The 11925-nt window shown below is 50.3% G+C and overlaps 1 protein-coding gene across 1 annotated transcript in view; it reads right to left on the reverse strand.

Annotated features, from left to right (window-relative positions):
- LOC135243391 (Na(+)/H(+) exchange regulatory cofactor NHE-RF2) overlaps positions 1-10761 on the reverse strand; it is a 31988-nt gene extending 21227 nt beyond the window's left edge. Inside the window, exons 1-2 of the mRNA XM_064315180.1 lie at positions 9783-10761; positions 7592-7897 (exon numbers count right to left, since the gene is read on the reverse strand). Of these exons, the coding sequence (XP_064171250.1) occupies positions 7592-7897; positions 9783-9989 (513 nt within the window). The 5' untranslated portion in view covers positions 9990-10761. The remainder of the gene's footprint in view (positions 1-7591; positions 7898-9782) is intronic.
- Positions 10762-11925: the final 1164 nt, after the last annotated feature.

Below are 11925 nucleotides of genomic sequence, written 5' to 3' on the forward strand. Positions count from 1 at the left end.
ATGGTGGGAACCTCTCATTTGGGCACATGGGGGACCTGTGTTTCTGTCACGTTGAAACACTTGTCTGTGCAGCACAAAACCCCGTCCAGTGATGACGGGGGTTGGGAAGTTCCTTTCCAGGCCTGTGGGTGTGGGGGACTGTGGGCCTTGACCACGTGTCTGACCTTGTCTTGTCCAGCCAAGTTTCCCCATCCTTATGTGGAAATGACCATTTGAAAGCCCATTCAGAGCTGATCTGGGTCAGTAATTGGGTCGAGTCGCACGCCTGCTCCCATCCTGTTCGTACCCAAAGTAACCCACCTGCTTTGGTCTCCCAGGCTGAGACAGAGCTTAGTACTTCTTACATAAGTGCAGCCTTGACTTTGATCTAAATAATGTTTTCACTGGAGATAACAGTATATATATATATATATATTTGTGATTTGTTTTTTTGTCAGATGGCTTACATTGCAGTGGCCATGTTTACATGAATTATGGTAGAACATTCATAACTTATTTTCTTAAGGGTTTGCAAAGGGTTAGGGAAGTTTTGATTTTTGAGGCTAAGTACAGGGTAGTTAGTTAGTTTATGTGTTCTCTGAACAGATGGGTTTTCTTTACTTTCCAGAACCGGAGATTGGAGAACTCCCAGCATCCTTTGCATCAACAAGCTTGAGGTTACAGAGCTTGGAGCTGTCAGGATTGTCATCATAATACTGAAAAGCTGTGTGGTTCTTATGAAGCCCCTTGACTGCCTGTATGTCTGTCTATCTGTCTGGCTGTTCGTCAGTCAGCTGAGCTGGGAACAGGGAGCAGAATGTTTTTAACTGGGGGAAAATATACAGATACAGTCAACACACACACAGACATGCACACACACACACACACACACACACACACACAACCACATATGCACACGCACACACACACAAAAACATATGCATGTGTACACACCACAACAACACAATGCACACACACACACACACACACACACCAGCATACGTGGCACCCCCCACTTGCACACGGACCGTCAGCCCAGTCTCGCAGAGCGCTGGCCCAGGCATGGCGGTGTGCGCTGGGCCCAGGCATGGCGGTGTGCGCTGGGCCCAGGCATGGCGGTGTGCGCCGGGCCCAGGTGCGGTGGTGTGCGCCGGGCCCAGGTGCGGTGGTGTGCGCCGGGCCCAGGTGCGGTGGTGTGCGCCGGGCCCAGGTGCGGTGGTGTGCGCCGGGCCCAGGTGCGGTGGTGTGCGCCGGGCCCAGGCATGGTGGTGTGCGCCGGTGTGCGCCGGTGTGAAAGAACAGATCCCTTCCCCCCGGCTCCACCGCTCTGTGAGAAAGTGATATTTAACACTCCGGCGTGGACACCACCTGCAGGGGCCCCGCCCAGCCGCGGAGCGGGCTTGCGTCGGAGGACACGGCCGGCCCCTCCTCAGGCGCACGGGACCGGAAAGGTGAGACTGTTCCCAGGCGCGGCTTCGCTGTCAATCCTCGCCATTCGAACATCAGAAGTGCCTCCCGGTGCTCAGCGAACAGGAAGAGGAAGTGAGCCAACCCTCTGCTGGGTCCTCGGGCGGCGTGAACCAAGAACGCTGGTTATCAGAGTTCAGACCTACACAGGTGGAGACCACGAGCAGGGCATGGGAAAGTGCAAAGGTCGTTGTCACGGAGCTACCGGGGTCAGAACACGAAGGACGTAGAATATAAGTATTCTCATTGAAGCTTGATACTATACTGTTAATCCTATACTGCCCTCAGGAAATATTTTTACCGCAGAGAGTTCGCGCTGCATGACATAGCTTGCCTTGTCCCTCTCGAAGGACTCCACCAGGCTTGACGCTGTTGGGTGCTCTATAGAGAGTAGGTAAAATGGCGAGCTTAGATGGATCCAATGGCCTGTTGGTCAAACGTTCTTATGCTCCAGTGTTCTGGCGTGAAAGCAGCCGTGTTGAAGCGCTAGTTTCAGGAGGATCTGATCTGAGCAGGGCCGCGGTCGCCGTGTTAGCTCGGCAGCGAGTAGCCGGGGCTCCTCTGTCCTCCCAAGGCTCTTTTATCAGCTTAAAAACAATCCTGGGGGGGAAATGGGCCCTCCTGGGTGGAAGGTGCTCGCCTGTGTTCATTTCCTGCGGCCCCAGGACGTCTAAGAGGCCCAGGCGCCTCAAGTGGTCTTTGTTTTGCCTCCGAAACCACGCGTCAGAGAAGACGCCCCCTGACCGCCCCGCGTGACTCTGGGGGCCGTCGGGACCAGCCTGAGAGGGGCGAATTCTGCCAGCACCGCAGGCCGCATTACCGGGAGGGGTAATGGCTCATCTTCTTTCTTCGTCTGTCTCCATCTATTACACCTGTGCCTCAAATCAACTGGTGGATGAATAGGCACTAAGGTGAATGGGGCACTAAGAGTGAATAGGGCACTAAGGGTGAATGGGGCACTAAGAGTGAATAGGGCACTACGGGTGAATGGGGCACTACGAGTGAATGGGGCACTATGAGTGAATGGGGCAGGAAGAGCTGATCTTAGCAATAGGCACCAGATGGGGGAAGGTGGAGAGAGATATGGAGAGCAGTCATAAATCTCCGCGCACACACTCACGCATGCTCTCACACACTCTCACGCATGCTCTCACACACACTCACACATGCTCTCACACACTCTCACGCATGCTCTCACACACTCTCACGCATGCTCACACACACACTCACACATGCTCTCACACACTCTCACGCATGCTCTCACACACTCTCACGCATGCTCTCACACACTCTCACGCATGCTCTCACACACTCTCACGCATGCTCTCACACACTCTCACGCATGCTCTCACACACTCTCACGCATGCTCACGTAGCCCCTTCGCCAGAGAGCTTTATTAGCACAACGTGTTTGCAATTAAGGGTCATAAAGGCGTCCCGTGGAGCTGCGGTGCCCTGTGGTATTCCGCACGAGTCAGGAGGCCTCCCTCTCCAATTCCTCCCGGACAGGAAGTTCTGGAATTCAAGGTAACCCTAGGAGTCTGGCTGCCCTGGCAACACTCCACCATTTGTAATATTGAAATAAAAGCTCTTACACCCCCCTTGACCCCCCCCCCATGCCCCAGCTCCATCTAACCCCATAGAAAGACCCCTGGGGATTAACCATACAGCTTTATTTGTTTATTCATTGGGGGGTGGGATGACATGGGGTCATACGGGTGAGAGGCGGGCTGCCTTGCTGGCATGGTGGTAGACCCGCTGCTGGGGGGCTTGGGTGACTCCTGACTCCAGCCCCTTCTCCCCTCTCCCCTCCCCCGCCCCCCCCCACTGGAATCCCCCACCCCCTCTCTCCCCATGACTCATGACCCCTCCCCCTTCCTTTCCTTAGACTGGGCCCCCACTTCCTGGCTCACACTCCAGCCGCCTCCCCCCCAGCTACACGGCCTCTCCCCCCCCACCCCCCCCCCAATCTTGCGGCTCCACGGCCATGAGTGCAGGGTGGCAGCTGACCCAGCGAGGGCTCAGAGAAAGCTTCCAGTTCCAGTTTGAGGGTTACAGCACAGGGATCCTCCAGAAGAGTCTTATCCTTAAAGGGGCCAGTGTGGATGCAGGCTTTCGTTCAAACCAATCAGTAACACACTTGATTCTACCAATCAAGGTCCTTAGCAAACCTTGTGTTTGGTTAGTAGAATCAGGCGCGTAACTGCTTGGTTGGAACGAAAGCCTGCATCCATGCCGGCCAATTCGGGATAAGACTGAAGACCCCCTGTGCCACACTGTCACCCTCAAACGGGACCTGGAAGATTGAGGACGCCGGGTGCAGCATAATATTTGTGGAACTGGGCTTCTAGCGCTCAAGGTCGTAGGTTCAGAATCCCAGGTGGGGGACGCTGCTGTTGTGCACTTGACTGAAGCACGCAGCCTGATTTGCTTCAGCGTCCAGCTGTACAAACGAGCCGCACACAGGAGCGTAAGCTCTGTAAATCACCCTGGCAAAAGAGCATCAGCCAAATTGGCCGAAATGTAAATGTGAACGTGAATGTAAATGCGAATGTAAATGCGGCCTTGTGCCAAAAGGCATCGCACGCGAGGGTCTCTCAGTGTGGCCGCCGGGGCCTGCTAGCCATTAGCGTGCGCGTTAGCGCCCGCGCCCACGTTACGCAACTCCCACCTGCGGCGTCAGCGAGAAAACAAACAAATTAAAAGCGGCTGGTAACCCCCTCCCCCCCCGCCTACCCACGCACCCCTACTCACCACCACAGCAACAACTGTGAACTGGACTTTCATCATCGACAGACGATCAACGACTCGAGGTCATTGGGTGGTTTTTGCGGTTGGCTAGCGACACTCTGCCTCAGGAGTCTGCGCTCGGCCCGGTACTTAAGGTGCAGGGGAGACTACGTGCCCCTCTCTCACAAAAGACCGGGAATGCCAGTGGACTGAGTCAACTTCCAGGGAGACATTTGCTTGCTGCAGCTGAAGCTTATCACTTTCTCTGAGGAAGGCAAATGGCCTTTCACTGGCTAATCAAGTAAACAAATCACCTGAGAGGGGTGACGAGAGTCCTCTTTTGTTTAGCACCTTGTTACTTTTAGTCGGCAAAGTCACTGGGACTCTGACACACTGCTCAAGGGTAAATATTCACTATTATGTTTTTATTTTAATTCATGCCCATAAATAAAGCAGTAGTATTTGGTAAATATACAAGTGTGAAACTCACTACATTCACACCAAAAACTAGTCAAAATCCTAAAAATGAACAATAAAAATAGCGCACTGCAGCAGTTAAAAGTGGTTCCTGCCGATACACTACAGTTGATTGGGCGAAGAACAAAAAAATTCAGCCGTAGAAAAGGGGACTTTCAGAAGTTACCCTGTCAAATGAATTTCAGATGGGAGAACAAAATTAAGTTTCTCTGGAACAGACTTTTTTCGTAGGCACGAGCATTCTTTGAGTGTCCTGCTCGAGCTAGAAACCAAAAGAAAATCCAGTGCAAGACCTGACCGCAGGAGACCGTCGTGTTTATGGAAGGAGCTTGTGACTCGAGTCTGTGTCTCTCTGCAAAACCCCCGTCTCGAGTGGTCTTTCCCCTTTTAGAGGTTTTAATGCAATTTGGAAAGCAGGATCTGGCTCGACAGAGCTGATCGCTAGTCCCCTCCTCCTCTTTGGTTTTGTAAGAGCAATTTTTTGTTCCGTAATTCGTCCCCTTTCAGCTGATCACTGATCACGTGTGTGTGTGTGTGTGTGTGTGTGTGTGAGATAAAGAGAGAATGCCTGTTTGTATGTGAATGTGTGTGTGTGTGTGTGTGTGTGTGTGTGTGTGTGTTTGAATGTGAGTGTGCACTTGTATACGAGCATGCGTGTGCGGGAGACAAAGGGAGATGGAGAGAAGGACGGACAGCGAAAGAGCGATCCAGAACATTTCCTGTGCTTCGCTGGACGCCCTGACCTCCAGGCAGCTGGGATTTCTCCTCATGGCACACAAAGCGATTGCAGCTGAACTCACTAAATAAAACATCTCTATGAAACTGATTGGCCCTGTTAGTAGTGATGTAGGGAGATCGCTGAATTATACGCGAGCGTACTGGTAACATGAGCGTAAGTGAAAACACATGTTCGGTCCGATGCATAAAACAGGAGTTTGGGGGGAACAGAAATGCTCGGCCCGCGGAAAGGCAGATGTGAAGTTAATCCCCCGCCTCGGTCGGAGCGGAGAAAGCCGAAGCCTTTCCCACTCTGCATTTTGCGGGAACCCTGTAGATGTGGAACATCGACGCGGAGGAAACTTTATTCCTCTGCTTCCCTCCCATTTCTGCCGTGCTCGAGGGACACCAACGAGCGCGTACCGCAAGCGTGTTCTAACTCCTCGCCTGCGACACTGTTACCGCACGTTGCTACAACGACGCAGAGATCTTTTCCGAAACACCGAAGTATACATGCGCGCAGAAATGCATACCTAAAATCCATACTGTAATGGTCGAAAAAATTCTTGCTTCAATCTGTAATGGAGCGTACCGTGCCTATGTGATACAGCGGTGCTGCCAGTGTGCCTGGTTTTTGTTCCATTTACTCTCGACTGAGTGGATCGATCGCTTAAGATGAGCCTGAGACTGAATATTCAGAGTCTGAGGGGGGTAAGCACTGAGGACCTCCAGCACATGGTCCACCTGCATTGATTAAGCCTGATAATTAATCCAATCTGTTATGGTGTTAGAGAACTGGAAGTCAGGATAACCAGGAGCACCAGGACCAGGGTTACTGACTTGTATGATACAGTATGTGCTCTGTGGGACTGTGTGATCACTAGCATCCATTCCCAGCTTTCCCCTCTCTGAAAGACTCCTGCTGAAAGCTGAATTCCTGCCATTAAAGTGCACTAACAGGATTTATTATGTTGTCACTGCCCGTTTACACATTAGGGGCCATTGACTAATGTGCTATTTATACGTTTTCAGTTACAGTGACTTGGGGCCAATGCTGCCAGCTGCCGGGCTTCCCCGCAGGTACTGACACAGTACGGACGCAGTACTGACACAGCACTGACGCAGTACGGACGCAGTACTGACGCCGCTGATCAACCCACTCCAGTCCCAGAAGGAGAAGCTGGAGTCCCTGCCCTCTCTGGAGAAGAACAGACCGTGCGATGTGAGGCTCTCACAGTGTACCCGTGAGTGCTGCCTTTTTTCCATGGAGTCCCCTTGAGTCGTGGTTGGGGGTGAAACTGATTGTTGCATCTTCCTTTTTTGGGAGGGGAGGAGAGGGGACTTAAGCAGGTGTGGCCTTTTTGTAACTCTTTTGTAGTTCTGCTTATAAGTCTTTTGTAGTTCTGCTTATGTGGTCATAGTTTGTGAGGATGTTTTTGGGTTAAGTATGCTAGATGAGCGTACGCAATTTGTGATTAGGAACTGCAACAACATCTCTCTGCCCACGGTCTTATGTATCCTCAATTTAGCCTTACGCAGTCCACACAGGGCAGAGGCCGGACAGGGTGTCTGTGAGATAGAGGTGACCCCCTGACCTCTGTTCAAGGATCGACTGTTTTATGTCTGATACTGATGCAACAAGTCGCCATCGTCTGCATGTAGACACACCTAATTCCACTACAGCTTAAGGATTACCATGCCCATTTTACATCACCCTCGTATCTGTCGTCAGGCATAGGGCATACCTGAACTCCGTCAACAAATCACATAAAGGCTAATGGCCAATTAGACCTGACTCTCCGTGGCAGGGCGGGGATTAAAGCCAATCCCTGCTAAAGCCTGCTGGTTACGACACACCAATCCTTCTCATTAATCTGCACGACTATAAATTCTTAATCTCATTTCTTGATAACTTGTTTTCTAGTCCAGGCTTTGCAGGAGCTTCTGTAAGCTTTCTAAATTCCTTTCACCTTCTGCAGACCTGGTAGCTCCGCCCCAAAAGCTACTTCCTCCCCCCGGTGGAGAGACATACAGCCAGCAGGGGACTTGAACTTTGACCCGTTTCCGTCATCCCATCGGCCTTCTCCAGACCATCCATTTCTTACCCCCCGAACGCAGGGACACAGACCCTACACCGTCTCTTACCAGTCTGCCGCAGAGTAACTGACGCTGACATTTGAAATGGTGACTGACACATAAGGAACACCTTCTTCTTTCTTACCTTCTTTCCGGCGCGCGAGGGCGACCTCTTGGATGGCTTGGCCCCCACAAGGGACGAGGACCTGGGGGGCTTGGAGATGGAGCCGTTTTCCCGCTTGCTGGGCGTGGCGGGCGAGGTGGCGGGCGAGGCGACGGGCGAGGCGGCCGGCGAGGCGGCGGGCGAGGCGGAAGCCGGGGACTCGGCCTTCTCTTGGACCGCCATGTCCTCCGTGCAGGCGAGCCGGAGGCTCCGCAGGTACTCGTCCGTGTCCCGATCCACCACCAGCAGCCTCGTCTCATGCTCCAGCGCCTTGATCCTCTGCACCACCTGGGCAGGGACGGGGGGGCGGTGGTGGGGAGGGAGGGAGGGAGGGAGGGTGAGTGAGCGGGGTCAGGGTGCAACTTCAGTCTCCAAACCGCCACGGATCTGTGCTGAAGAATGGGACACGGGCCGCATCCTGGAGACCTGCCGAGATTGCTGCCATTTGCTGTCACTCAACACTCCGGCGACTAATTAAAGCAGTCGATTACACAGTTAGCCCGCCTCACCTAGGCACTTAAGTCTGAATTTGTTGCTTAGCGTGAAGACAAAAACTGGAGCCTGTCCCAGACTAAGGCTGCAGCCCCTTGGGCTACAGGGTCAATCAGGAAGGTCAACTCGGAGCGCCGAAACGGAAGCCGCTTTAGGGTCACGGCAGCTCAGAGGTCACCGTGGCGCAAACCAACCGGACCCTGTCGCCCTGAAGCCGAGGCGTCCAGCTGCAATTAAACGTTTTTCAGAACGACCCTGCTGGGAGTCTAGAACCTTCCTGCATCTGGGGTCGGATGTTCTGTACCCCGGGAGGGCAGTGAACTGGTGGACGACCCGAAAGCAGTCGGGGGGGGGTTCATGAAGTTTGGAAGCAGTAAAAAACGTGGCTGGAAGGTGCCGCAGTGTAAACATTCCCGGAGCCCTCGGGGACAGCGCTTCTTGATTTGCAGCTCTATCTGAGCGCACGTTAGCAGCGGGCTCTCCCGACCCGAGCTCACGAGGGCCTCCGATCGGCTGGAAAGCACTCACCTGTCCGGCCATTTGCATTTTTGAATCCCCGTGTGACCCTCTTTAAGATTCTCAGCCGGCATTGGTTGGGTAGATTGGGTGTAAGTGCCATCTCTGTGAAGTCTTTCCTTGGTTGGTTTGCTATCTCCGTGTTATGTCAAGAGCCTGTTAATTGTGTCTGACGTGGATCACTTCAAGACATATCGAACGCCAGCAACCACACCTGGAACACGGTTCAGCGGTCTTCAACATCAGCCTGTGATGTGACTAAGACTGACAGGGGCTGTGATCGGGAATGCTGCAGAGCTCCTCTGTGCGATCGTAATTTTTGTTGTACTGGGAAAATATTAATCTGTCTCCCTCTCTTTTCTTGTCAAATTCCGCCCACATGCCAAAAACATGACAATGAAGCAGCATCCTAATAGTTTAAAGGAGACCATTTGGTGAACATTAGAGCCCCAGATTTCCTCAATATAATTAACTACCAAATGGTTTTGACAGTCCAAAAGTTTGATAATGCAGAGATTCAGTTTGACTGTATAATGTGTTTTCTAGCAAAAAAATAAATAAATAAAAAGTTATTTTTTTCTTTTTTAACAATCCACGAATTTTCTCGATTATTCACAGACTATCCTGGTGAATTTCCTCCGACCTCTTCATGTCCTCTAATCTCGCGCTAATAGCTGCTCCAGATTGTACGCCTGTTTACTGAGGAGATTCTTGATTCTTCTAGATCCCTGGCGTGTGCAGCAAACTATCTACATCCACAGAATGTAAACTTCTGTTCCAAGCCTCGGTCCTCTTAAGAAGTTTATCTTGACGCCACGCTAAAGGGTGGGCGTGTATGACAAATACATCCTCAGCATTTTACTGTGGTGATGGTTTCATTTTTACACGATTGTTAATATTCAAAATGGTATTGGATATGTTTGCTTCTGAAGTAGAACGCAAATGTTTCAACGACGTTTTAACTTTTTTTATATTCGTGTGTTCTTGGGGCACTGGAAAAACGGTTATTTACCACTATTTAGGCAATAAGTTTCAGAGACAGGCTTCTCAACGAACATTCCATCGCTGTTAAAAAGTAACAATTTACATCTGTGGAACAACCGACACGTCATGCAGAATAAGACAACAATGCAGCGGTCTGGGGGAAGGGGGTAATGTTACTCACTTGGTGGTGCGTTTCTTTTTCCACGTTCTCGCCGTTCACCTCCACCACTCGGTCCCCTGCGCGCAGTCCGGCGGCTTCGGCTGGAGAATCGGGCTCCACTTTCCGAATATACTGCCCGCTCTTTCCCTTCTCACCGTGCAAATGAAACCCATATCCATTTTCTCCTTTTATCATGGAACAAAGCCGCGGTTTCAATTCGCTTTCCATTTTCTTTTCTCCTTCTAAATGTCACTTGTTTAATCCCTTTGATTGTTATATTAAACACATATCAACAAGCAATGCTTGTCATATCCAACTAAACTTTTATTTCATGAAATGACCGCCGAAACTGTCAAAAAAAGAATCAATTTCCCAGTTTTATATCTTTGTAAAAACATTCAAAATACGACTTTCAATATTGTATAGCCTACATCCGAGCTACAAATAACTTATGTCACTTGTAATCCAATCCTCAGTGTGGGAAACGAAATCTTCGATACGCTGGCACTATAGGTAAAATTGATCCTTCAAGTCTGTCCAGAAATTGGTCAAAAAAGTTACGAGCCCGACAATTTACTCAGTCTCTTTCTGGTAATATTGCAGAAAAACAGATTAGCGGTTCCCCTACCGCGCTCTGCCGAAGGAGAGAGCAACAGGCTCTACCTTCTCTCCCGTCCTCCATCCATAACAACCGGTTTGGGAATTAGGATTCAATTACAGTACAAGCAGGTTTCGAGCAAACAACGCAGACCCGCTTGCGCTCACAGCGGCGCAACAGCACCGCCCTCGGAAAAAAGAATGGACTGAAACATTTCAAAATCCCACTTCAAGCGGGGATTCTCTCCGCTGGTCTAATCGGTCAAGGAAGAGCACTTAATCAGCGCGACTGCTCTGATCAAGGTGTCGATCCTGTGGGAGTCGGAATGTAACGAAATTTGAGTTTTTGTCTGGGACGCCTCCCCCTATAGCGTCCTGCAGTTGCCTCTGACAACAGCCTGGAACGCCTGAAGGCGCGTGCTCCAGGTATACCGGAGGTGGCAGCAGGTGGCTGACGCACTGGCCAGAACACCTTTGCAAAGTAGGGCGACGCTGTATGGGAAGGCTGAGAGCGCGTAATGTGCGAGAGCCGTTGTTGTATTTACTTTATACGCACTCAAGCATACGAACTTAATTGATTGCGTATTAACGTAATGAATTCAATTCAATCCAATTTAACTTTATTTCAGACACATAGGTCCATAGCAGTAATCTTCATTACCGAAAAAAATTATATGGTCATGACAGGGTTTCTGCGTGTTTAACATTTGAACGTGTTGTCAGTGGACTGCCGTTCAACGCTAAGTGATGTCAAAGTGACCACAGAATAATTAAATTAGATGGTGAAGCTATTACACAGCTTCATATGTAGCCTAATGTAATTTGTGCAGATTATAGCCTAGGTGCTGCAATTTGTAAAGGTCTTTAGTACTATACATCTGCTCACATGTGTCCGTATTCTGTCAGTGATTAGAATAATGACCTCAAAGCAAACATGTTATTTACGTCAGAATTGCCCTGTGGTCAGAATGATCCTGAACCGTAAATGAGACGGCATTTTCCCACTACAAAAGGATTATCCTGTAGACCGCAGAAAGGCTATGCACATGTCATACGTACAAAAATAGTAGGAATGTGTGCCTTCTTGGACACCACACTTTTTTCTTATTCGATGGCAACTAATTTAGAATAAATACACTACATTCACTGAATAAAAATGTATGTATACGGACAATCTGTGACACCGTCATGACCTGTATTTCTCACTTAATTGTGCTGCCCCCAAGTGGACAGTATTTGTATACACATTTATAACATGCTGTAAATAATTTCACGTTTTTTATGAAGGCGGCATTTCGGTAAGGCCAACTATAATTTGATTTTCACCCCCCCTCAGACAATCTGGAATTATTAATATAATTCATACAATCCGAAAATCATGCAAAAACCCTGTTTCCGCGGGCCACTGCAAGCAAGGACCGCAGTTTTTGGCCGGTCCGCGAGCCAGCTCTTCGGGATGTTACAACCCGAAACAGGTGCATGGTTTCGCTTGGCGTAACCTTGATTTGTTTCCAGGTCGTTTGCATGGATTTGTGGGATTTAGTGGAACTGAACATGACCGAGAAAC

Source organism: Anguilla rostrata, chromosome 17 (genome assembly GCF_018555375.3).
Source record: "Anguilla rostrata isolate EN2019 chromosome 17, ASM1855537v3, whole genome shotgun sequence".
NCBI classification, from domain to species: domain Eukaryota; kingdom Metazoa; phylum Chordata; class Actinopteri; order Anguilliformes; family Anguillidae; genus Anguilla; species Anguilla rostrata.